At 39.7% G+C, this 27,020-nt stretch overlaps 1 protein-coding gene across 2 annotated transcripts in view; it reads left to right on the top strand.

Annotated features, from left to right (window-relative positions):
* Positions 1-2,909: 2,909 nt before the first annotated feature.
* DBX2 (developing brain homeobox 2) overlaps positions 2,910-27,020 on the top strand; it is a 36,139-nt gene continuing 12,028 nt past the window's right edge. For both annotated transcript variants that reach the window (XM_046012526.1, XM_046012525.1), the window contains exons 1-2: positions 2,910-3,331; positions 16,688-16,783. In XM_046012526.1, coding sequence (XP_045868482.1) covers positions 2,911-3,331; positions 16,688-16,783 — 517 coding nt within the window. In that variant the 5' untranslated portion in view covers position 2,910. The remainder of the gene's footprint in view (positions 3,332-16,687; positions 16,784-27,020) is intronic.

Genomic DNA, 27,020 nt, shown 5'->3' with positions numbered 1-27,020 from the left:
GGCTCCTCTTTCTTCTCTCATCCCCCTAATATTGGAATTCCCCAGCATTTGTTTCTTGACTCATTTCTCTTCTCAATCTGCCATTCTCCCTGGAAGTTTTCACAAACAACCAGAACACCCATCTCCATCTTTCTGCTCATACTTCCATGTAAAACCTGCTCCTCATCTTATAAGTCCCCACCCTGATTAAGTGGGCATCTACCCACTTATAGACCAGAAAACCTGAAGTGATCCTACATTCTCTTACTCATCTTCTATAATAGAGGTTTCTCAACCACCACACTATTGACATTTCAGGATAGATAATTCTTTGTTGGGGGAGCTGTCCTATTCATGGTAGGATGTTGAGCAACATCCTTGCCTTCTACGTAGATAGTGGCTAACTACTCTGTCCTCTTGTCAATTTGGGGCAATCAACAATATCTCCAGACACCACCAAATGTCTCTTGAGTAAGGAGGGACTCACCCCCGGTTGAGAACTGCATCTTCCAGTCCTATAGATTCAATCCATTGTAATATTTATCCCCTCCATTCCATTTCCTTGCCATTAATTTTGTTAAATTCCACATCACTTTGTGTCTGGATTTCTCCAGATGCCCCTTATCTGACAAGTTGGCTGACTTAACAGTTATTCTTGACTCAAGTTTTCATCGCCACCTTCCACTACAGAACAACAAATAACTTGTGTCTTAGCCTCCCTTGCTTGGCCAGATGACATAATTTTGCATGGCAAGTAGATTTGTGAAGAGACTGACAGGTGAACTTAAAGGTTCTAAGGCTTTGGAATCACCCAGCTTAGATCGTATCTTAGCCTCATCACTCAGGGAGTTGCGTGGTTTGAGGAAAGTAACTTAAGTTTTCTGTGCCCCATCAGTAACACTGGGCCAACAGTACAACCTTATAATATCATTATTAATATTATTATGAAGTTAAACAAGTTAATATGTACAAATTGTTTAGTTTATACTTGGCCAAATGTAAACACTGCGTAAGTGGTGGCTCTGAGATAGGACTGGCAGATATGATATAATCTCTCTTTTCCTTGCTAACCTCAAAGGTTACAACTTCACATCCCATCTCTGACCACTGTTCACTTTTTAAGACTCAGTTTAGGGGAATCTTGCTCTGGAGGTTTTCTCACACTTTTCCTTCCAAATTACAGCCCCTTTCTCAGACATTACTTGTTTTTCTCCCTCACTAAGCTTTGAACTTTTACAAAGCAAGGGCCAGACCTTTCTTTTCACTTTCTTTACATTCTCAGGACCGCCACAAATGCTCAATAAATATGAAATTCTCAGTAAAGATTTGTTGACTAAAACTGTAAGTGAATTAATGTTAGTAACATACACCACCCTCTCAAATAACGTCCCTTCCATTTAACAGCAGTAGAGTGAGTGGATTTCTAGAAAGCTTTTGACATACCTAGTGTAAATGAAACACAAATTAACCAGGTGAATTTTTAAAGGAAATTTATCTCACTAGCCTGGCAATCCTGGCCAGCTTTTAAGTAAACTGAAGCTATTAGGATATAAAGGAAAACCATATGTGCAACCCCAAACCTTTCAGACATCCTTTTAAAATTTTTATTTTAAATAAATTCATCTAAATCTGCACAGGAGAGTAGCAATGGGAATTGTTAATTGACAGAGAAGTCACAGTTTTAAAATTCCATTGCTACAGTTTCTAAAACGAGGAGCTTTAAATTGCTTTGTGGTTAAAGGAACTTTTAACTACACACAGACTTTTGCCTGTCCAGTCTCTAGCAGGCTATTAATAAATTGGAAACTGCCCAGATTTCTACGGTGGAGGGAGGGGAGAGCAGCTGTAATCCTAAATAATTCTCATCCTGATCTGTGTGGAGTAAGATCCAAACATGTTTGGTTAGGAAAACTTGGTGGTAGCTTTCCTTCCTGGGTTTTGGATCCAACCATTTAGCCAACTCCAACTAAGATCCCTTTCTCTAGATCAAAATTTATTAGAACATTTCTTCTGGAGTGATTCCTAAGTCAAATCTTATTAAAAAGTTACTAGAAACTATGAAATTTCTTTAAAGGTCTTCAAGAAAAACTCATTTCCTTTGCCTTAAAGGGGGGGGGGGAGAGCACATCTCATATGCAACCCACTTTTTAAACCTTCTCATCTGTAAGACCCCGACGTCTCAGTAACACTTGCGACTTTCTCTGATGACTACAGCCCTTCAAGACACTAGTGATAACTCTCCGTTTCCCTTAGACGCCCCTTCGTTCCTGAAGAATTGGCATCAACACTGGAGAGCCAGGAGTCGACCAACAGGTGGAACACCGAGCGCTCTCTAGAAGGGAGTGTCGCCCGCCCTCGGGGCACTTCTCCTTCGCTGCCGTGCGCTCTCGCGCCCCGGGGGCTGCGTGGGCTCTAGAGCCAAGGCCCCGGCCGCGGGGACGGGGCGAGCGCGCCTGGTTCGCGTCGCCTCCACGCCCACCTCCTCCCGCTCTGCGTCCCCTCCCTTTGCGAAAGCTCAGACTCTCCGGGCCGCCCTTATTGTTGGCCGCGTCTGTCACTTTGTGGGCCGGGTGACATGAATGGATGGGCTAGACACACCTTCCAGCCTTCCAGAGAAAAAAAAAGAAAAGAAAAGTCCGGATCTGCATAGGGAGCGGGAGGGACTCCTCCGGCGCCCCCAGAGCCTACGCCGCGGGCCAGAGACACGCACAGCTCCCCCCTCCCACACACACTCCTCCCATCCTTAAAAAAAAAAAAACAAAAACGCCCAACCCAAATAAATAATATCGTTCCAAGCCTGCCGGCGTCCTCGGTGCCCTCTCCTTCCCGGGCTCAGCGTGCTCCAGTTCTGCAGGAGGCTGCGACCGGAGGCGGCGGCGCGGGTCCCGTGCGGGGCGCGGAGCTAGAAGCTGGCGCGTCGGCGGCCGCACTATGCTCCCCAGCGCCGTGGCGGCCCACGCCGGCGCGTACTGGGACGTGGTAGCGTCCTCCGCGCTCCTCAATTTCCCCACAGCGCCGGGTTTTGGCAACCTGGGCAAGAGTTTCCTGATCGAGAACTTGCTGCGGGCTGGGGGCGCCCCGCCGCACGGGCTGCAGCCACCCGCGCACCACGGCCCCGCGTCGGCTCTAGTCGCCACCGCCGCGGCCACAGCCGCCCGCGCGCAGGTCCGGCCCTTGCCTGCCAGCCCCGTTCCCCTCAAGCTGTGCCCTGCGGCGGAACAAGTCAGCGCCTCCGGCGCGCCGTACGGCACGCGTTGGGCTTTTCAAGTGGTCAGCCCCTCGGCGGACTGCGCCAGGCTGCCCGGCCGGGCCCCGGCGGACCGAGACTGTACCTTCCAGCCTCAAGCCCCAGGTGAGCTAGCTCTTCCCTCCCCAGACGCGCCCGGCGCCTCCTGCACGGCGGGACCGGGATCCGGGCGCTCCGCGGTGCGCCCTGCGCCAAGGGAGTTCCGGCCCCAGCGCGCAGGAATCCGCTCTGGCCTGGGACCTTCTAGAGCGTCTCGAGCTTTAGCGGAGATGCCATTTCGGGGGTGCAGAGGATGCCACCACTGACTGCGACACCTCCCCTCCCCCATCCCATGCCACCCCCTTCCTCTCGGTCTCCTTTCAACAAGTGGTAGGGCTACCTTGATTTTCAGGCCTTTCCGAAGAAACGCTGAATGCACCTCATTGGGTTAGCGGGAAAGGGCAGCCCCAGTCCCCAAGATCTCTGGGCTCGCTGGACCAGTTTCACGGGCTTCCCACGTTGAGCTTTTCTGCCCGCGGTCTCCTGTCCTGGAGGCCGCGCGACAGTAGCTCCCCGGGAAGTTTTTGGCAAGGAGAAGTTCTCGAGGCCCGCTTTGGGGGCTTTTCCTTCTCAAACTGTTGGCGATGTCCAGGAATGCTCGCAAAGATCTTTGGAAGGAGAGTTGCGCAAACTTTTGACTTTCTCCATTCTTAACATTTTGGATTACTAAGGCGCAAGAAAATCGAGGCCGACTTTTTCTTTGTGGTGAGCGGAAACAACTGAATTGGCACCTGGAATAGGAAATTCACCAATAAATGGGAATTTTCTTACCCAGAGAAAGGCAGTTTGGGTTTGTTTGAAATTTCGGATAAAATCCAAGTGGTATGATTGGGAAGAGGATGCGGACGGCTTAGTTAGATATTAGCTAAAGCGTATGGAGTGGCAGCCGAAATGGGCAGTGAGAAAAGGAAAAGTCTCTTAGAAACTCAGAAGCTGAGATCCAGTTGGATTAATTTTTTTTTTCGCTGCGTCCTTAGACGATCTTAACTCATTCTTTTAATCCCAATGGGTTTGTCCAGAATGACTAATAGACGCTTTTTCAGCAGATTCCATTGTCCCAGCAAACTGCCGGATCAAATTTATTGCTAATGGCTTTATAGAATTTAACATGTTTAGAACCTGTCCTGGTCTTTCAGTTTGAAATGGTTACTAACAGAATGGAACAAATATAATTATATGAGCATCGGTCTTATTCATATAGTGCAAAACCTGAACTCTAGGAAGACTTTTTTCATCTTGGGAAATGAACAATATACAGTTAAAGGCAGGGTTTTTGTTCCTTGGAAATTTGGGCCAGTCTGTTATTTCTGAAGTATTTGGAAAATTAGAAACATGTATAGCCGGCTCACCTAAGCAAGAGTTAGTAAATAATGTTGTGTCATTAAAAATAACATTTTCAAAAAGACTGGTGATTTGCAAAACTTTTAGTGGTTTGGCATTGAGTTCATTGAGATTATTTTTAAAGATTTTTAAATTGGTCCTGATCATGACTGGCTACTCAACCACTGAAATTTACTTAATTTTCACCTTTGTGCATTTTACAGATTAAATAAACCAAATGCAAATCAAGCACAGATATTTCAATAACTGGAAAAGAATTTTGTATATCAGTTTCATTAGAAATATTGCAATTATTGGATAAAGATACTCCTAACTACATTTTTAAAAATTTTCAAGGATATAGTCATTCTTGTACACTTATTAAAGTGTCAAAATGCAAAAATGCTTTTTAGAATAAGAGTACAAGAATTTATATTTCTCTTTTAGGTGTTCTAATATAGTTTAAGCATATATTTTCCCAATATTTTACTTAGTTCTCATTGAAGATATGATATTCTCCTGGGTTTCATTTGAACAAATAACTGTTTATTTAAAAAAAAATAAAGGAGTGCACTTAATTTTTGAATCTAGAGAAGTATCTTAAGAAAATTAAAGCTCTCTATATTTGTTCCTACAAATATGCTGCTTAAAACCAGCATTTACATTCATTTATCTTTGTAATTTGACACAGAATGTAGTTTTCTGAACATTGCCCTAGTTTTATTTAAGTGACAGATTTTTGTCCTACCGAATGTTGTGGGAATTCTTTTCTACTGTAGAATTATGAAGTTATAATGAGTACTGACAAGGTTACTATCACCTGAAAATTAGCTGACTGATGACACAATGATTGATGTTCTGTAGAGAATATAGAGGAGAGAGAACTACCATTTTTGGAAAGATAACAGGATTTATTTCTATTTCTTTCTGAAATGTCAGCAAATGACCGCTTCTGATCCTTCAGACACTTACTTTGGAGTGGACCAAAAAATGTGATCTTTAATCATTTCAGAATATTGACTACTTGCTTTTTTTTTTTCAACCTTAACTCATTGGGTGTAGCAACCCAAATGTCGAATGAAAAAAGCCCAGTGTTCTTTTTATTGGTGTGTTGGTGAGCTACAGAACCATTTAACTAAAGAATTTCTGCTTCATTATCTTTGTTACCCATTTTTAATTATACCACATATTTCATTCATACAGCAAATGCTTATCAACTATCTCCCATGTGTCAGGCTCGGTCCTAGGCCACTGGGACAGTCAGTGCACAAAACAGATGACTGTCTCTGCCCTTGTGGAGCTTATATTCCACGTTCATACTGCTCTGTGGCTTACCAAGTATTTTCATAATTGTTAGCTGCTTTCATCTTCCTAGTAGGCCAGTTTTTTTCCTACAGTGATTTACTTCACTTACCAATTTTGTTTTTGTCAGAAGTAACAGTGAAAACTTCTGTGGACTTGTGAAAAAGGAAAAATTTGCCCTGTATCTTCGCATTCCTTATGTTAGTCTTTCATTGAATATCAGAAACTAGTGATAACCAATTACATGTTTTGCAATAATAAATCAATTGTGATTTTGTGTCTGAGCCCAGAAGGAAAGAAATTGGCCTTCCCCGTTCATCTTGCTGTGGGTCTGCAAGGCAGAGACAGTTAGGCAGTAACAGGGATTTACAGGTAATAAATGAGAGGATGGCTCTCAGTGCTTCATTCCGGAAAAGTGACAAGTATTTGAGTATCCCGAGTAGGAAAAAGACACTCTGTAGCTATATGTCTTCAAGTGGTTTATATAGAGTAGTTTAAAAACCTTAAAAATCAAAGGGCATTCCTCTAGGCTCTAGACCGGCACATTTAGTGCAATAGAAGGTAGTAAATAGTTTACCTCCAGGGTTGAATCTTTGGATCTGTTACAGTTTATTAGGGGAAACCAGGAGGCTTTGCAAGTAAATTAGAATCATCAGACAGCCTTCCTCAAAAGTTCATGTATGTCATTATTTGGTGACTATGGTGCTTAGATTAAAATATTCATGTTTTTGTATATAAAAGAGAACCTCAAAATGTCAGAAGCTGAAAATTTTAAATTTCTCTTGGTTATGTCACCCGTTTTATTCAAAAATAAGTGGAGGGGCACCTGGGTGGTGCAGTCGGTTAAGCCTCTGCCTTAGGCTCGGGTCATGATCTCCAAGTCCTGGGATGGAGCTCCGCATCTGACTCTCTGCTCAGCGAGGAGCCTGCTTCCCCCCCTCTCTCTGCCCGCCTCTCTGCCTACTTGTGATCTCTCTCTCTGTCAGATAAATAAATGGAATCTTTGAGGAAAAAAAAATAAGTGGAGATAGGCCTTGCTTTTTAATGACATTTGTTATTTTAAACACTTAAAAAAATTGACATAAAGATAACTTCCTGAATGTTATTTATTATTAAATCTACTTCTTAAAAGGATTAGAAAGCAGATGTTTCTTCTAGATAGATGAGTCTTTCCTTTTTTTTTTTTTTAAATTTTGTCAAAGAAGTTTTACTATATACTATAGGAAAGGAACCAGATCCATGGTATTTTACTGACCCCTTGTTAGGATTCCTTCTTACCATTAATACTTAATGTGTACTCTAGTTTTCTTGTCCACCTCCCAATTCCTGTTACTATTTACCTGTTAATCTATAACGCTGTCTTAAATTAATTGCACTTAGTTTTGTCTATGCCTGCTTAAAGACTTTGTGATCTAATTTATTAAGCCAGAGTTTTTCACTTATTTTTGCTACCACTGTGCTTTAGATTTGTTCTGGCAAGTTAAAATCTCAGCATCTTAAATGTTGGTGATGCTTACCCCGAACCAGCGTGGAGAATGGAGAATCCAGAGAAGGGTAAGGATGGACCCCATTCCAGTGGTTCCTTGCTCGGACCATCCTTTGGTGGAATTTGCAGATATTCTCATTTTGCCTATCTTACTACATGTGCTTATTTTTTGTATCTTCTTAGTATGTCTTTGTATTTATATTAACATATTAATAACTTAACACAGTTCATGAGAATCAGCTCTGAACAAACTGTTCTGTGTTCCCCAAGTTAATGAACTGTTTCAGATTTATGGAGAGATTTTTGCTGTGAAGAGAACCAACAGGACTATAGACAGTCCCTTCCCTTCTAGTAGTGATTCAGTAAGCCACCCTCTTTACAGAATAATTCCTGAGTTGGAGCTACAATGGCGTAGCAATTTATGTGTATTTGAATTGCCTCTGACTGTAGTACCTATCCCAATCCCAACCCCTAACATATGCTTCTCTATCTTCTCTACTCTGCTTTAACAACAAGGAATCTCCATCTGTTAACATGTATTGAAGTTATTGAGGTTTAATAATAAAACAGGAGTAAATCAGCAGGCAAGTAGGAACATTTTAGAACTTTCCCCTGAACTTCTATTGACTTAAGAGATCTGAGGGTTATTTTAAGAGGCTCAATGGTTTGAATGCCCAGAAAATTGTGTACACATTTATGCACAAGTAAACATAGGATTCAGAGAGTTCAGAGTTATGTGCAGGAAGCCAAAGGATGCCATATGTTGTGGGCGATTTAAAAGGATTGTCGACAGTGATTTTATCCACATTATTTGCCATAAATGGGCTTCAGATATTGGAACTGAAGCTGTGAATTAAACTCCATTGTATCACTTTTTGAGTGTGCCTCCTTCCTTCTGTTCTTGTGCCCACCAGAAAAAAGTCTCCTTTGCTTTAAGAAATCACTTTATGCTTAAGTTTGCTGCTGAATGATAGAAATGAGAGCAGCATGAAAGTAAGGGAAGCAACACAGGTATTAGATGTATTCATAAAATACTTTGAGATGTTTTGCTATGCGAGTTTTTACAGAAGTGAAATGTTCTTATCTTTAACATATTTAAACAAATGCGTCTTTAGGTTTGTGGGGGCTGGTAAATATTTCATTTACACCTCACTCAGCCTGTTTTCACCACCCTATTTCTGTTGTCGATATGGTTTATACCTTTAAAATACTGTCTTATCATATCTTTCCTTTTCTTAAAGATTTTATTTATTTATTAGGCAGAAAGAGAGAGAGCACAGGCACAGATGGGGGCAGAAGGAGAGGGGGAAGCAAGCTCCCCACTGAGCAGGGAGCCCAAAGCAGAATTCTACCCCACGACCCTGGGATCATGACCTGAGCCAAATGCAGACACTTAACTGACTGAGCCACTAGGTGCCCCTTATTATATCTTTCAAGGGGACTTGATTTGTAGCTCTTAATACAATGTTTTTCTGCTTAGTCTTGGATTAACAGAGGTTCTTAATTAAGTTTTTTCCTAATTACAGTTTTTTTTAATAGTGAAAGTACAAAGTTTTTAAGCCAGTTAAGTATAAGTTTTCATTTGAATATACCTGGAGTCTGTCAGGAATAAAAAGGCAAATTGGAAAAAGAAACAGTATGATTTTTATCTAGGAATGCTAGTTAGAATCCTTATTTAAGACTTCATTAGATCATGCTTTTCTATTTTACACTCTCTTAGTAAGAAATTGGATTTTTGCCTTAATGTATAATATGCTTACCAGACCCTTGTATATTTTATTCCAAAACATTTTATTTTACTTTCAGTAATGTTTCCACTTTTAATGAAATCTCTCCCTTTTATTCTTTTTAGCCTCCAGTCAGTACTTGATTTGGCAATGCTGAGTGATTCATCACTTTATATAAAGTCACCATAACTGATCCTATTTTTAATAGCATTATTCATTTTGTCAACCAGCTATTAGTTGGGAATATTTCAGGGGCACATTTTTGTGAGTTATGTGAACAGTAAACTGAAGGCACTAAAATTCTCTCTGAAGTCAAAGATCAAAAAGCCTCTGAAGCTTTTAGACTTTTGTTTCAGAACAAAAGCATCTGGGGAAAGGAAAGAAAAAAAACTTCACATCTTTTTCTATATTACTGAACACTTAATTGACTTCTTGTTTATCAATATTCCAATGGTGAATTGGGTTTTTCACTTTTCTTTCACATTTAGTCACCTTGCCATAACGGCATTAATTTTATTAATTCAAAGTGGCTGTCAGAAATAAAATATGTGATATATGATAGATTTTTACCAGTCCTTTTGGGAAGACTCAAAATTTCTTGTTCTTTAGAATGTTAAATTTCTGACAACTTTTAAAATTAGAATATGTGGAGGAGCCTGGTTGGCTCAGTTGGTTAAGTGTCTCACTCTTGATTTTTGGTTCAGGTCACGGTCCCAGGAACATGAGATAGAGCCTGCTTAGGATTCTGTCTCTCTTTTTCCCTCTGTTTGTCCCACCCCACTCTTGCATGCACAGGTATACTCTCTCTACTCTGAAAAAAAAAATTAAAATATGTGAAGGTGTTAGGTTATTCTTTGGGGAGTTTTTTTGTACATTGAAAGAGAATAAAAACCATGATTGGTGCCATATTTCTTAAAGAGACTATCCTAGGGCTGGATTGAGTTTAGGTGTATTGAATCAGATTTTCTATAGTTACATTGGATCTGAAACCAAAAGACAGTACTTTTTAAAGCAGGAAAAGAATCAGTCCTCTTTGTTTCCATACTTTCTGTAGGTGCTTTTGCATCGCACATTGAATAGTTGTAACGGAGACCTATGGCTGCAAAGCCTAAAGTATTTTTTAAAGTAAAAGTTTGCCAACAATTCCTCCAAAGCAAAAATGGCAAGTTGAGTAAATTTAACAGTACAGTTTTATGAGCTGATTTTAGCAGCATTTCCATAATTTTAAAGCGTAGATTCATGTCTAAGGTCTTTATATTATTGATTATATAATCATAATTCACAGAAGCTCCTTGAACCTCTGTTTGCTCATTTCAAAATAAGAACAGAGATTAGAGTCAGCATCTGACTTTCAAACACATACTGCAAAAGCCCACTGACAACATACAGGGAAAGATGTGAAAGACTCCTTCCCACCATTTCACCACAGGCAAAATGTTGGAAAAAAGGGTATTGCTGTCTAAAAAGCCATCTCAAAGCTTAGAAGCTTAAAGGAACAATTCGTTATTTTCTCTCACAGTCCCGTGGGTTGACTGGGCTCTGCTGGGTAGTTCTCACTTGGAATCTCATTACAGCTAGGTGGCAGCCAGGGCTGCGGTCTTCTGAAAGAAGCCCAGCTGGGCTTGATGTCCAAAATGGCCTCACACATGGCTGACTGTTGATTGGGTGCTCAGCTGAAGCTGTTCCAGCAGTCCACACTTGGACTTTCCAAGTGTCTTGAGCTTCTAATAGCATAATGCTTGGGTTATGAAAGGGAGGGTTCTAAAAGCAAACACTCTAAAAACCTCAAGCGTGGCTGCAAGAATTCTTGTGGCCTACGTATTGAGGTTCTAGAATGTCACTTCTTCCATAGCCTTCTGTGAAACAAGGCAGCAAGATCATCTCAAATACAAGGCAAGGGGAAATGGAGATCTTACCTCTCAGGGGAGGGAGTGCCAAGTAATTTGTAGCCATTTAAAATCTGCTACAGGGTGAAATCAGGGTAACAATCAGATAAAACTCTGGCCAGGGGTGTCTCCTGCTGGAGTAGATCAGGGCAAGGATTAGTCACACAGAGTGATATAGCTTGGTGCTCAAGGAGCCTTCATTAAGGCTTCTAGAATTTGATAGCTACCCATTCTATACTGTTACGCTATTCTCTCCCGGGATGTTGACTTTATAATAAAAAGAGCAATGGTTTTCCTCAAATTTGTCAGCGCTGCTATGGAGACGCCTTGAAGGGAGAGGTAGCAGAAGTAGTGATCATATTTGATGATCGCAATGAACTGGGCCCCCACAGCTTGAGAGGAAGCCAGACCTGCTCACCTGCTGGCGCAGTGAGGCCGGAAGTGCACTGCTGGTGGCAGTGTCCAAACAAAGGGTTGCCATCACCCATTCTTATTCCTGCAGTGGGACCCTTCCACGTAGCCTTACCGTGCTCCACCACATCGCACCCAGTACTGCCAGGTGAATTTTCCCAAAATAGAGCTTTGTCATATTACCAAGCTACTCGGGGAAACCTTCTTTATCCCCATCCGAAGGTCAAATCAAATGAAGTACTCTGTTCTCCAACACCTTCATTCCATCAGCAGCATTTCGCTTCTCCAACTACATTCCTTAAAGTTCAGTCTTTGGGCCTAGTGCCAGCAGTGGGGCTGGTCTTCTTAACCTGCCCCACATGCTCCTCCTCAACACCCCTTCCCACCGCCTTTTGTTCTTGCCACCTTTCCTTGTTGGAATGCCTTCTTTCTCATCCTTTGCAGTTCTAGATACCTTCCAAATTAAGGTGTGGATTAAGATGTTGTTCCTGATTAAAGCCTTCTCCGACAAAGCTTTCTTACAATATTGTTTTTACTTCTCTATTTCAGTGGAAGTCTTGACCATGCTGCTTCTTTTCATACGTTGTCTCACAGTTGATCTCAAATTGCATAATAATGGCAGAAGTAAAGGCTAACATGTATAGAGTGCCTGCTGTGTCAGACATTGTTTTGTGTTCTTTTCAGTGTTTCCATTCTGACGGTGCATTGTAATGACCTGTGCAGCCTTTGAAACAATGCTGTGCTAATGAGCCCACCCTTAGCCGGTGTGATTTAACACCATTGGTGTGTGACCTGGGCATCTGTATCTTTGAAAAGCACTCCAGTTAATTCTAGTGTGTATTCCGGGCTGAGAACCAATAGTTAGGAAAACGCACCATATGAATTTTTTCAAGTCTCTCTTTCTCGGGGAATGCCTCAGATTTTACAGAACAAAATTGACTTCGGAGAACAGGAAAATTTGCATTTCATTTCTTTGGCCGGCAGATATAAATCTGTAAGTAAAGAAACACTAAATAAAAATTCTTGTAGAGAAGGAAACTGTCTCTTTTTCATCTTTGTAATCCCAGTACATAGTACACTGTGTGGCACTCGATAGAGATGCAATAAATATTATTTGCACAGAATTAAAAAGATAGAATCAAACAAGTAGACACTACACTTGATTTATCTTCTCATGTGCTGTACCAGAACATTAGACCTTTGTTTTCCTGTGTCTGAAATACTCATTGAGGGAAAAAAATGTGGACTTCTGTTGTTTTCTGATGAGCAGGGAGATAAAGGATGAATTTACTTAACTTGCTTTCCCTTGTGACTGAAAGCAAATTTGCATGTGGATCACATAAATGAATTCCTTTCCGGTTGTGTGATACAATAAATCACACCTCATTAGGTAAGTGATATTTCTTAGGTCTTGCTACTCCGGGCATCTGGTTGCCATTCTTTGGAGTCTTGTTTTTGGGTCCACTCTATTCCAATTGTGTATTGTTTTCAGGTCACAAGTTTAGATTTCTTTATTTCTGGTGCCCATATACCATGCACTTAAAGAAGGTTATTTAAAACCATTTTTTAAGGGCGCCTGGGTGGCTCAGTGGGTTAAGCCGCTGCCTTTGGCTCAGGTCATGATCTCAGGGTCCTGGGATCGAGTCCCGCATCGGGCTCTCTGCTCAGCAGGGAGCCTGCTTCCCTCTCTCTCTCTCTCTCTCTCTCTCTCTGCCTGCCTCTTCATCTACTTGTGATCTCTCTGTCAAATAAATAAATAAAATCTTTAAAAAAAAACATTTTTTAAAAATTATTTAATTCCCTCTTATTTCCTAGAGGTATGTTTTGACCCTTTGGTTGTCTTATTAAGACATCTTGGAATCTTTTCTCATTTCTCCTCATCTTTAAAAGGTGCTGCCAACTGGCATAGCACTGCAGTGGACTCGAAATTTATTTGAAAGTTTTGTTAGTGGTCTTTAGTATTCTTTCTTTGAAACATCAACTCAAGTCAGTTTGTACCACAGTTTTGCGTGGACAATAAAAAGAATGTGGTTTCACCCTTTTTAAATACCCATTGTTCTGCTCCATCAATAAAAGAAAAGTGAAAATAATAACAGAAAAGCAATTTAAAAATTATTGCTTGCTTTCTAGACAACAAAATTTTGAAGATAATTTCTCTGTAGTTAGGCTTGTAACTGTTCTTGTCTATGAGATGCTTGTATCACAGAACCATCTCATTAAGTTTGGAAAGAAAGCAGGCCAGTTCACTGTTAGGTTGGCTCTAAGTTCCCACCTTAATTAAATATGCAAAAGAGTTATAGATATTTTGATTCTGTGGCTTCAGTTAAGTCAGAACATCTGATTAAGAAGTGAAAAGTTCATGAGGTTTTCTGTAAGTGATTTTAGTCATTTGGATTCAGACAGTTCAGTTCCAAGAATCTTAAGTGATTTGTTTGTGACTTGTAGCAGATTCCTACAGAAACTGGAAGCTAGTTTTGTCAGTGGGATACAAAATTCTGAGGATCCTGAAACGTTGTGCTGACAGAACCCAACACATGCTGTAACACCTGACAGTGTGCGTTCCATTCCCCCCAAGCCCCCTTCCGAAAGGCCATTTGTTTTTCTTTTATGGAAAGCTTGGGAGATGAGTCCCTTTTCTGGGTTCCAGCTCTTAGGAATAATTGGCAGTCACTGTGCATGAAATCCTTATCTTTCCTGGCTAATAACTAAATATGCTAATATATTTGTGTTTCTCTTGTCCTTTTTAAAAAATTTGCAGAAAAGAGTCCTCATCACATTCCAGGCGCATGCCTGAATGGTAGAGATTCTGAGGCTGAATGGTAATGAATGAACGAGATAGCGTGTGTTAAATTCATAGTTAGTCCAGTGCCTGGTGTATAGTAGACACTCCTTAAATATTATTGTCATAAATATTATTCAGTAAACCCGTGATGACTTGTTCCCAATATGATCAGTGATAAAGTGACTGCATTTAGATTGCACTGATGGGCTTTGAAATGCTTATCATCCAGGATGAAATTGCCTTGTTCATCCAGGATGAAACTGCCTTTTTTAGAGCATTTTCAGAGTAGTTCTTAATGGCTCACGAAAGTTTTAACAGGTCTGTTAACTTGTTGCTTTGTTTTTATCACAAATAAGTTTCTTTGTTTGTTCATTGCTTTAAAATGCATGAGGTTTATAAAAATTTTAAAGTGTGATATATATTTTTAAATGCATTTCATTTTTTGTTTGTTTATTTATTTATTTATTTATTTTGCATTTCATTCTTTTAAATGTCATTTCCTCGTACCATTCGACACCCCTGCAATCACATGGTCAGCTGGATTAACATTTGACTTATGTCAATTTGTAGGCACATGTTAAAAAAAAAATGGAGCACTTAATTGGAATTTCACAGCAATTTTCACATAAGCCAGTTTAAACAAGGTGTATTTATGTATGGGAATCAGGAGTGAACTAATCTGTGTAAATATATGTATGTCAAAGAGTTGATTTAAAATGGTGAAGAAATCCTACACAATGGAACCTGAAGCCTGGTCATGTAACGTGTAGTTCTGTAGCCACAAGAGTTTATTACGGTAGATAACATGTCATTTTGATTACAGCTTTCCTCCATTTAGGTAATATATAGTAATAAACTATTCAGTGCAAACATTTTATGGTTAAACTTAACACTAAGATCATATATCTCAAAACTTCATTTATCACAAATGAATTTAATTGATCATATGTCTCAAATGAACCATTCATTTTTTAAAAATCTTTTAGCTTTCTATTTTTAGGGCCGTAGGGTTAGACTGAGAAACATTTTGGCTAGAATGGTAAAATTTGTACATTTTGCATGATTATTATAATAGTATCACTAGTGTACTTATTTTCTACACTTTCTATTAAGTACCTATATTTCTTTCATGTGTATTTCTCCAGCTATTGTTATAAATGTTTCATTGTATGTATGTAAATACAACATTGCATTTTGTGCCAAACAGTGCAATTGCCATTACTTAATTATCTATGGAATGTTTCTTTTGGAGGTGAAATAAGTTAACAGAAATGCGCGAGAATAAACATAATGTGACAAAGTTTATACATAAAGATATATTTTTATTTTTCAAAGTACTTATAGTCCGAGAATAATGGAAAACGTAACTCCGCCTAAATAACGCCATTTTCTTGTAATATAAGATGTTAAATTAAAATGATTTATCATTTCTTCGATGGTTTTATAGTCAATATTAGAATGACTTATGACAACAGTGAAATTTAAAAAAAAAATGTTTTATAGGCTACCTGGGTGGCTCATTCAGTGGAGCGTGCAATTCTCGATCTCAGGGTGGTGAGTTCAAACCCCACATTGGGGATAGAGCCTATTAAAAAAAAATCAGAAAAAAGTTTTATAGTACTTTTGAACACAAAAATGGATTTCCTTTTCATACTTTGCTTAATTGCTGTATTTTCAAAATACCATTTTTTATAAGACTTTATTTTTACATAATCTCTCTACTCAGTGTGGGGCTCAAACTTACAACTCCAAGATCAGGAGCCGTATGCACTACTGACTGAGTCTGCTGTGTATGTTTGAAAATATTATTAAGACAAACATTTTATTATTTGAAAACTTGGATATTAAAAATTGAGAACATTAATATTGGCTTTCCATTATATTATGATATATGGTTAATTTGCAATTTGAAGGCATTAAGAACCTAAATTTTTATTGGGCAATACATTTATTTTGACATATCCTTCAAAAATATTGGCAAAAATAAACACATGCTTATCAATTGGTTAAAATACAAGTCTGAAATTACTGTGTTCTTGAAAAACCTATGTCTTCATATCAAAATAATATTCACTAAATATGACTAAGAAAAAAGTTGTCATTGAATATGTAGGGAGAGTGATAAAAATGTTTATTTTCAAGTGGACAGTGGAGATAAAGGACAGTCTATCACCACAGATCATTCTCTTGGATAGTGTTGCTCAGGGGTATTTTAAATAAAAGAATACATGCTACATATAATTATGACCACACAGAAATTTAACTATTAAGTTTGGTTTTGATCCATTGATTCTTTCCAACACATCTTCCTAATCTTGATTAAAGTCTTTGGCAATCTCTTTGGGAGATAAAGGCTACTTTAGAATGACTAATTTCAGTGAAAGTTATAACTAGCTAAGTAAAGGCTCAGAAAATGAAATGTTTTACTCAATGGCTTTGGGGAAACTGGAATTTTGAATATTGTCTAAAAGAAATGGCTCATCCATGAGATCAATGCTTTCTCCACAGCGTCTTCCAAACCTTTTTTCCTGAGCGCCCCTCCATTCTACTCGGCATGCTGCGGTGGGTCCTGTCGGCGCCCTGCATCCCCCACTGCTTTTGCAAGTAAGTTTTATGCTTCATCAGCAATGCCTCAGTTATTCTGTAAACCAAAGCAGCAGGATTTAATGTGCTCTGGAAAACTAATTGGTAATGCAATGGCAAGGAGCTAAATCCTCACTAAAAAATCACAGCGATCCTATTCAGGAGGTTTCCAGAGATTTATCAGACCTCAGCACACTGAGCAATTGTGAGCAGTTTCTAATGGCATTGAAACCCAGGGCTGACACACCAAGGAAAGTGACTTGTATTCCATTTGATATAAAAGATCTCAGAGGGACCAGTTTGGCTCTTTCTGAAATGTGAAGCAATACTCATTTAGAGAAGAAAAGAGAAAGGAAGGAAGGCTAAGAAATTGCGCTGTGTAAAATTTCCATTCAGCTTAAAATGTGACACAGAAAGTCACTGGGTGTCCGTAGAAAATAGTTAAAATTGTCCAGGTTGTAAAAGGAGACAAATACCTCCTCTTTATGATCTTGAAGAAAAGCAGCCAGAGTTGTAGGAAATATTTTCAAGAGAACTTTTCCTTGAACATTACAAAATTTAAACATTGTCCAGGGGTGAAGTGAGAATGACAGCTTTGAAAAACTTTCAGAGCACGCATGCACACACACACTCACAGAGCTACAGAAAACAATGTCGAACTAAAAAGAAATAAAGTTCACCTTGATCTTGAGATTTCTAGGTAAAATAAGAATTTGTAACCAGAGAATCTGAGCTTATGAAAAAGGAGCCCAGTAAAGGGGCACATTTATTTCAGGTGCCCAAGAGGAAACATTTATTCAGGTTAACCCCTCCATCAGGTGAAAAGCGAAATGGGAGTTGAGTCAGGCTGAAGTTGAGAGGTCTATCACGGTTGAATTCAGTTCCCTGCTGCCTCTCAGTAAATGTGTTTTATGAATGTTTCAGGAGAGCAGTTGTTCAACAGAATGATTCCTGACAAGTGAGGCAGCAAATGCTGGCCGTTTAATGAGCTGCAGGCCTCTGAGCATCTCTTTAGGGGGCCGATACTTTCCCACAGAGCATTTTACATGGCAGGGACCCAGCCACAATGGGTGACAGACCCGTGACCAATCGTCACTTTCACTTGACTCATCCACACGCGACCTCACCACGATTTTTCACTGTGCAGATGAACTTTAGGAGCCATTTCACATGGAAAAGTCTCGGGCAAGGGTCAGTTGCCCTTTTGTATGGTCATAAAGCGAGGCTCTGTGTCCATCTTTTCTCCTGTCTCACATTCCGAGTGAATTTCTGGACACCATTTAAAGCACTTGACTGAAAAATAAAGCAGTGAATGAAACTGACTTTTATAGACTCATTCTAGCTCATCTTCCCATATAACCCTGTCCACCTGAAAAGGGATTTAGTGGATGAGCTGAGTGTATACAGGACTTGCTGAATACATAGGGTCTATTATCAACTCTGGGGATTGTTTATTAACCAGGACTGATACACCACTATTTTGGAAGTGACCTATTAATTGTCCATTTAACTAGAATGTATTGATTCAAATAGAAAAATAGAAACCATGACTAAACCTTTTACTCGCTCCTTCAAGGTGGTCTCCTATGAGGGCAGTTGAAAAGTGTTGTGGAAATTAAGGACACATTAGTCACCATAGATTGGAGTATCAGGAAGAGGCTGTTGGAGCAGAGACTTGAGTCCTAGAGAGCTGACACTGTGGTGTTATGGAATGTCTGGAATTAAATCTTTGGTGTTGCAGCCCCAGGGTACAGATTGAAAGAGATCCCATACCTAGTTTTGGTTACTCTACCTTGACAGAATACTGGAGTTCCGTTTTAGAGAACCTCTAGCAGTGTAGGTTAGATAAGTGGAAATGGACAAAAAAATCCCGTGTAACAGGTGGACATTCATGTGTGTGTACATATATAGGTTTATTCATTTTATAGCAGTGTTTTTGTAAGAGTGTCCAAGCCCTAAAAGTACACTATTGCCTGGGCCAGTTTGATCCATAGAGCCCATAAAAGTAATTCTAAAGGCATTTCTGGGAGAACTTCACCTTTTCAGTTGCTTGAAAAGTTACTTTAAGAAAGACTTGTTTTCCTCCATCTCCCTCTGTCTTCTTCCCACTTTGTGCCTTTGGCATAAACGTTGTTAATTGTGGTGTCTCTCCCTAGAGGCTTATAAAGTCCCATGTTTATCTTTTTTAACTCAGTAAAGCATACAAGGGGTAAATCAGCACAGCTCAGATCAAGCATAGAGAATGCTGTACTTGGTCTGTCTCCATTTCTGAAGTTGGCATTTTAAAACACGTTAGAGATGCCACAAGTGTTTTTAATAAACTTTGGTGTCCATTAGTTATAAATCTGAAATGAATTTTTTATTTTTTTGTTTATAATGTTCATTGTATTAGCAGAAATGATCATGAAATGGTGGATTTATGCTGTCAATAAAGAGTTTTACATAAATAACCGTGATACCAAGGAACATTAATAAGGCTTACATCTGCATAGTACTCTTTATTATTGAAGGCATTTACTAAATTTTCTTTTCTTCCTCTTTGTTTAATAAGAACAATTTTTATGCCCAAGCATTAACATTTTTTTTCCATCACATAGGAGAAGGAAAATGAACTGTCCAAGTAATCTAGTATTAAATTTCAGCCAAAATGTACTGACATGTGTGGACAGCCAAATCAAGGTTCATACTAAACATTTTAATGAGCAATGAAGTCTGAAAAGCATAGAATCAGATCAACATGTTCATAGCTAGCAAGTAAAATATCATTTTGACTCTTTTAACATGATTCACTTGTATAAAATTGATTTCACTTTTCTTGTTAACCTTTTAGATTTATGATTAACTTGTTGTTGCAATGTGGAAACAATCATTCCTCCAGCGCCCTTCTCACATATAATAAATGGTTTAATAGGCTCTTTAAGCACAGCCCTGACAGTGGGAAAAAATTAAAAAGCAGTGATAAAAGTTCTCCCCTCCCCCAAAGCAGTGGAAGGAAAATCTTTGATATTACATCCATAAGGTTCTTTTCAAAATCACACATTTCTCAACCAAGATGAAATAGAAAGTCGTGGAAATTATGCAGAGAATGACCTTTAAAAAAAAAAAACAGACCTGAAAAGATACAGGAGTCTTAATTATGTAGAATGGCTAATTGAATTAATCAGATAATTATTTCATTTTGTCTTTGAGTACCCAGCTTGAATGTGATCCTTCAAAAATGTTATGCATTAAAAGACAAAGTTTAAATTTGGAGCAACGTTGTGAAAATATGAGCAGGGAAATATTCTTCTGGGACAAACTGCTCTGACTTTTCCTTGGGAGATTTTGAACTTATATTCTACACTGTAAGATCATGTTACTCTTTTCTTTTCCTTGCTAAAACTTAGAGGAACATAATACACTCTCCAAATTTGCATTTAGGATTTTTGTTGAAGGCAGCAGGGAAGGGCTGTTCCTTTTATTGTTGATAGGTTGGTCTGGTGAGTGTCACTATCAAAGATAGGCAATGCTCTGGTGAGTATTCTTGGCGCCGGACCTGGCTTGTGTTCTCTTTCACTGTTCTCAGCTGGAGTGCTGGGTGCACAGAAAGAACTGACAAGACCTATGGCAGTCCTTCTGTAAGGATTTATCGTTAGCACTCTAAGATCTTCAGAGGGATGCAGCATTTTGTGCTAATAGAGAAAGAAGCAAGATTATTTTGTTGAAAATATAATCAGGTTTGTGCAGTAAGTTGAATACAGGTTTTGACTTCTCAGTAGTGAAGGGAGGGGTGTTCCAGAGATAAATGACACTTAGTCAACCAGGAAGAATGTTTAGAGGAGTCAGAGACTCAAAGACCATAGATTTTCCAAGTTGATGGCTCTATTCAACAGTTTCTGCAGAGGCAGTGAACATATTTGAGTAACTTTCCAGGAATGGAGTTCCCTTTCTCCCCACATGTGTTCTTAAGTGGTAGAAGATGGAGGATGGAAAGCAGAACTACTTAGTGATATAGGGTGCTTGTGCCTGATCTTGTCTACAGCCCTCGCCTGAACATAATGTGACATCTAATGGGGCAGCTGATAAAGTCCTGATTTGAGATTCCCCCCAAGAAGTGCATGAGTGCACAACAGAGGGAGGGAATTGGCTGAACAAAACAAAGAAGGAAAGGGTTGTACTCTTAGCTCACTATGCGTCTACAGAATGATATGGGGATGTTGGATTATGGTTTTAGAACTACAATACCCAGAACAAGGGAGATAAGAGTCCTACTAGTCTCTGTAATGGTCAGACTATCTACACCTGCTCAGTTCTGGAGCCCCACTTTAAAAGGCACAGTGAGCCCATTTGCCTATAAAAGTCAGGTCAAGAATAGTCTGCAACTAAAATGGTGAAAGATCTCTATGCCTGGTCATGAATTTTCTAAAGTGATTGAGTATGTTTGGCCTGGAGAAAAGAAATAATAGGGAGAACCTGAGCATTATCTTCAAATTAGATATACTGCATTCAGTATAGATTTAAAGGAGATAACTGGAGCCAACAAGTGGAGTTTAATGGAAATTGAATTTAGGCTTAATATTAGGGAAATATTTTTAGCAAATTAATATGGTTATAATGTATGATAATGAAATATTATAGCATCCGCAAATACTAAATTTTATAGAGAATGGAAAGTAGACTTCTAGTTTAAATGGGGCAAGCCAGGGAAGTTCTATATCTTCTCTCTCCACACCTCAAATCCGCAGGAATGATATAAAATATACACACATACACTATATCCTCACACGTGAAAATATGAAGGGGTCCAATAGTTTATCTTATGTTCTATTCCTCTGTTGCTCCCCACCTCTCTCCACCCAACAGTGTCATTTACACACAGCACGCCTCCCGCTGGAGCACGTTTCGCCAGCCCCATTTCATGCAGGGGCTCCCTAGAAGATTGGTGCATGGGGCCATCTCAGCACCCAGGGAATAATGCTTTTGAAACTTTTCTTTTTTTTTATTTATTTAAAGATTTTATTTATTTATTTGACAGAGAGAGAGAGCACAAGTAGGCAGAGAGGCAGGCAGAGAGAGAGGGAAGCAGGCTCCCTGCTGAGCAGAGAGCCCGATGTGGGGCTTGATCCCAGGACCCTGAGATCATGACCCGAGCCGAAGGCAGTGGCTTAACCCACTGAGCCACCCAGGCGCCCCTGCTTTTGAAACTTTTCTATCCTCTGTCTCTCTGCCACTTTAATGGGATTATTCCCACCTCCCGACCTCTTTGCCTACTTACAATGCTGACAGTCGTTGGTATAATTATAAAGAGGATTGGTGGACTTCACTCTGCCTTGTTATGTGACCTCAAAGGCACAACTTAACTTTTCGGAGCCTTAGCTTTTTCCTAGGGAAAGTGGAGGAGATAGTACCTCCCTCTGGGGATTGTTGTAAGGAAGACATCACATGCTGCAGGGAGTGGCCACAAACCATAGCACCTGCTGAGCCCCATAAATATAAACATATATATATATATATGTAATATATATGAATATATGTATATATATATGTATGTATGGAGGCCACGGGACAAAATCATCATCATCGTCATTGTCATCATCATCATCACCATCATGCTCCCAAAATGGTAGAGCATGTAGCACCTTGAATTGGTGGTCCTGGCCTTTAAAGCCTCTTTTCTACATGTCTTAAATTTTGTATCTGTTTATTTCTATTTTTATATTACTCACTTGTTTATTTTTTGTCACCTGGAAGTTTCTATACAAGTCAGACATGTGTCATGAGTTTAGGCATAGTCAGAGGTATTTGTTGCTGATAATGTTGTAATAGTTTCTGAGAGAATTTTGAGCCACCAACAAGTTCTTGAAGTCCTTGTGTTTGTTTTGTAGGTGTAGATGGGAGCACATGTTAGATTTAGAAGGTATGGAAGTGGTGTAGGCTCCTCAGTACACTTTATTTTTTTTTAGATTTATTTATTTATTTATTTATTTATTTATTTATTTGAGAGAGGGAGGGAGGGAGAGAGGAAGGGGGAAAGCACTCAAGCAGGGAGAGGGGCAGGAGGACAGGGAGAGAATTCTCAAGCAGACTCTCTGCCAACCTGGAGCCCGGCATTGGTCTCAATCCCAGGACCCTGAGATAATGACCTGAGCCTAAAATCAGGTTGGGGGACACTTTATGGACTGAACCACCCAGGTGCCCCTTCAGTGTGGTTTATGGTTAGATCCAGAGACAGCCCATAAAAGACCATTGGGGAGAGATGGAAAGGAGCTTCCATAGTAGAAGAAGCATCTTCCCAACTTTCACAGGAACCTAAGGCTCGTCACCTTGGGAAAACCAGCATGATGTGCATATTGAGAGCAGTGCTAAGAGGAACCAGTAACTAGAAAAGAATATGGCCGTCTTTATCTTTGCCATATTCTTTTGCTTGTCATTGGTCATATCCGTGCTCATTTTCAGGCACTGAAACCTGAGGGTCCCAGACCAGGAATTAACCCTTTGGCCATCATAACCATTTTAGGTCTCTCTTTCAGAGATTGAGGTCTACTTTGGGTCCCCGATTTTCAAAATGTTAGTATTTATCACATTAGTGAGAGTAATTTGTTTATAGATTGTCCTCAATGGGAAACTTCTTTCTCTTTACTTAAAAATAGCTCCATAGAAAAACTTAGGAGTTCCTTTAAAAGTTTTAGGGATATTTAGGAGCACCTGAATATATTTCTATGGTGGCTCAGTCAGTTAAGTGTCTACCTTCGTTTCATGTCATGATCCCAGGGTCTTGGGATTGAGACCCACTTCAGGCTCCCTGCTCAGCAGAGGGCCTGCTTCTCCCTCTCCCTCTGCCTGCTGCTCTCCCTGCTTGTGCACGCTCGCGCGCGCGCGCTCTCTCTCTCTAAAACAAATAAATAAAATATTTTTTTAAAAAAAGGTTTTAGGGTTCCTTAAATGTGTTACCTCATTGTTTTATTTAAACTTGTAGGTCGTAGTGAAGAAGGGGCTAAGATGGGTAGAATCATGGTCCCTACCTATAAAATCGCTACCTAGAAAAAATGTATGTAGAGTTTTAAAAATAAGGCCTGTAGACTCACAAATTTGCTGTGCATTTCTATAAGATATAAAAAGTTTTATTAATGAGGAAAATACTGGGCTTTCAGCAATGCTGAGCTGGTCAGGTCCTCCTCAAAGGGCTTTTCTATTGGGCAAGTCATGACCTGAATTTGTTTCAGTCACCCCCTGGCCCTAATGTACCTTTCCAACTTATCTTTTGTGTTCTTGGCGCTCATACCCTGCAATCTGGAAGTATCAAGGTTCCAGGTCCACCATGTTTCACCCATGTCCTCACTCTGCTCATGGGTGCGCAAATTTGAACCCCTCTGCTCTGCCTGTCTTTGACTAGATTGCCTGTAAGAGGAATTGCTATTCTTCTGTCTTTTCTTCTCTCTCAGAACTTACTTTGCTATCCTCCAAGTCTAAGTGGCTTCCTATCTTGTTCTTCAATACTTTCTCTGCTATGGTTTGCCGTTACTTATCTCACTGTGTTGTGGCTGGCTGTTTAATTTCTTGGACTTTTCCTTATCAACTGTGAGCACCTAAAGGTGGATTGGCTTCATCTTCACTTGTCTCTCAGCAACATCTCAATCACCCCACCAGATTATTCCCAAAAAGTTGCCACAGTGTTCGCTTGTTTTCCTTAGAAAGTAGAACCAGACTTAGAATGCAGAATAGAGATGAATTATTTGTCCATAGCTCTATCGTAGCTTACTTTATGTTTATTTTTGCCCTTCCAGTCTCTTTTCTCAGCATTTTTACTTAATTATAAACATAATGTGTGTCTTATTTATTATGCACAGTATAGTGTATTTTCTTTGCTGCTGCCTGGTCTTCATAGTTCTCATCTTTAATCATTCTTTAAAATTTCACCAAGGGGATATGGCATCATGTCCTTACACATTTCTTTACCTTTTGGTATTTAGGTTTCTTTCCCCAATTTTAACACATATGGCTGTAATAATGATAGATTATATACATTTGTGAATGAAAAATGCCAGAATCAAAATATCAAGTGATAGGGCTTGCTGGAATTTGAGGACACAATTATCAGGAACAGGAGATGCCTTGTAGTCCATGCTCACACACTGGTCCAGGACAGTGCAGAAGCCTGTAGTCACAGACAGGAGCTTTGACTGTGTTTATAAATGTTTCTCCCCTTCCATTTTGGCATGTGACACCTGAGTAGAAAAACAGTGTGGCACAGAGGAAGGAGCCAAAAATTTAGATTCAGAAGTTCCTGCTACCAGCTGAGCTCTGTGTTCTTGGTATGGCTTTGGACCTTAACAGCCCTGAATATTTCTTCTTCTGTACGGAGCATGTCTGTGACCTACGGTTCTTACAAGAATCTAATGAAATCCAACAAGCAGAACTAGATAGATTCATGGGATCCTTCCTGTGGGCCAGGTACTGTGAAATTTTCTTGTGTTATGTCATCAAATCCTTAGAGCAGTCCTGTAAGATAAGCTGGAAAAGGCCGATTAAACTGGCTTTAAGTCATACAGGTAAATGCCATGATCCAAACCGAGTTCTTCCCTATTACACATTTCAAACTCCTTTGTCCTAGCCTTCCTGGAGAGAGATCACCCCAACAGATGAATCTCGGAACTCATGTAGAAGGCCCAATACCATAGTCTCTACACCAAGGAAAGTTCAAAAAAGCAGCACATTTAGTAAAGGGACATATTGAGCTATTTAGAATATTTTTATTAGTGACCAGTGTTTCATAAAACTATTTAAATCTTTGATAAAGAGGTAGTGAATCTGGTTGTCAAAACGTGACTCCTCAAGGTATGGCTTTGGCATGTGACAGGCAAAAAAAAAAAAAAAAAAAAGATGCTATAGATGGAGAATTAACCAAGATCTCATGCAATGAATGGAAAGAGCATCAACAAAAATAGACGTTTGTAAAGAATTTGGCTTGATTACATCCCATGGCATTTCTGAGGAGATGCAAGTGTTACAGAGCTGGAAGGAAAGAGAGTGAGGCCAGTTCTCATGATGTGAGGATGAAGGAGAATGAGGTGTAAACCAGGGCCAAGAGACTCGCTGGGAGATAATCTGCAGTCTTTTAGACAAGTAGGAAAGGGAGCTGTCATATTACAGAAGTAGACGTGACAAGATTTATTCATTTGTTGATATTATTCCCCCTAAAATACAAGTCAGATTGGATTAGAATATACTGTGTAGTATTAGGAGCATTTTTTTTTGAAATTGGTTGTCCTGGCTTTGGAGCCCTAATCACCTGCCCCTTGGACAAAGTTTCTTAAACTACCTGATCTTCATTTTATTCATCTATGAAGTGGGGAGAATAACAGTAAAACATTTGGGGCATAGGTGGGGCAGGATTATATGAATTAATGCATGTCATTGGCTTAACACAGAATAAATATAATGGTACAGAGTATTCCATGTGAGTATATTATTATCACGTCACACCCTGATGAACCTACTGCTATTTGAAACTGTTACCGATCTTCACTACTCTTGGATAAAGTCCCAAACTCTTGTAGTACTCTCTGACCTGGCTCCATTCCACTCTAGAATCTCTATGTCAAAGGTCCAGATGTCTTCAAGAACCTGGTGGGTAAAAAAAAAAAAAAAAGCAAGCTAGGTGAGGCTGTGGCAAATGAGGACCATCCAAAGGGGGGACCTGCTATTCACTCCGGTAGCTCTTTGTTTTCTGGGAAGATGAGTCTAGTGTGGCTACCTTTGAAGAGATGTCAGAAACCTGGACTTCACATGAAATCTAATTATTAAAGATGAACAACTGTATCAGAATTCTAAGACCAAACAAAACCCATCTGCAGGCTGGATCTGCTTCATGCCCTTCCCAGCCTTGCAGACTGCTTATTTGTCCTGCAATTATGGAGGGCACATATTGTATGGAGCACTGGGTGTGGTACATAAACAATGAATTCTGGAACACTGAAAAGAAATTTAAAAAAGAAATTTAAAAAAATTTATTCCTTTGTGCCTTAGTGATTAAAAAAAAGATGTTGAGTATTGCTGGCACACAAGTTTACAGTAGTTTCAGGTGTGTAACATAGTGATTCAGCAGATCTGTACATTATGCTGTGTTCATCCCAAGTGTAGCCACCCTTCTGTCCCGATACGTCAGTCTTGCAATATCATTGACTACATTCCTCATACTGTCCTTCATTCCCATCATTTATTCATGCCATAACTGGAAAACTGCATCTTGTACTCCTCTCCACTCATTTTGTGTCCCATT

The sequence above is a fragment of the Meles meles genome, chromosome 7, assembly GCF_922984935.1.
Source record: "Meles meles chromosome 7, mMelMel3.1 paternal haplotype, whole genome shotgun sequence".
NCBI classification, from domain to species: Eukaryota; Metazoa; Chordata; class Mammalia; order Carnivora; family Mustelidae; genus Meles; species Meles meles.
Note: the sequence above shows the minus strand (reverse complement) of the source record. Positions and strands in the feature narration are given on the sequence as shown.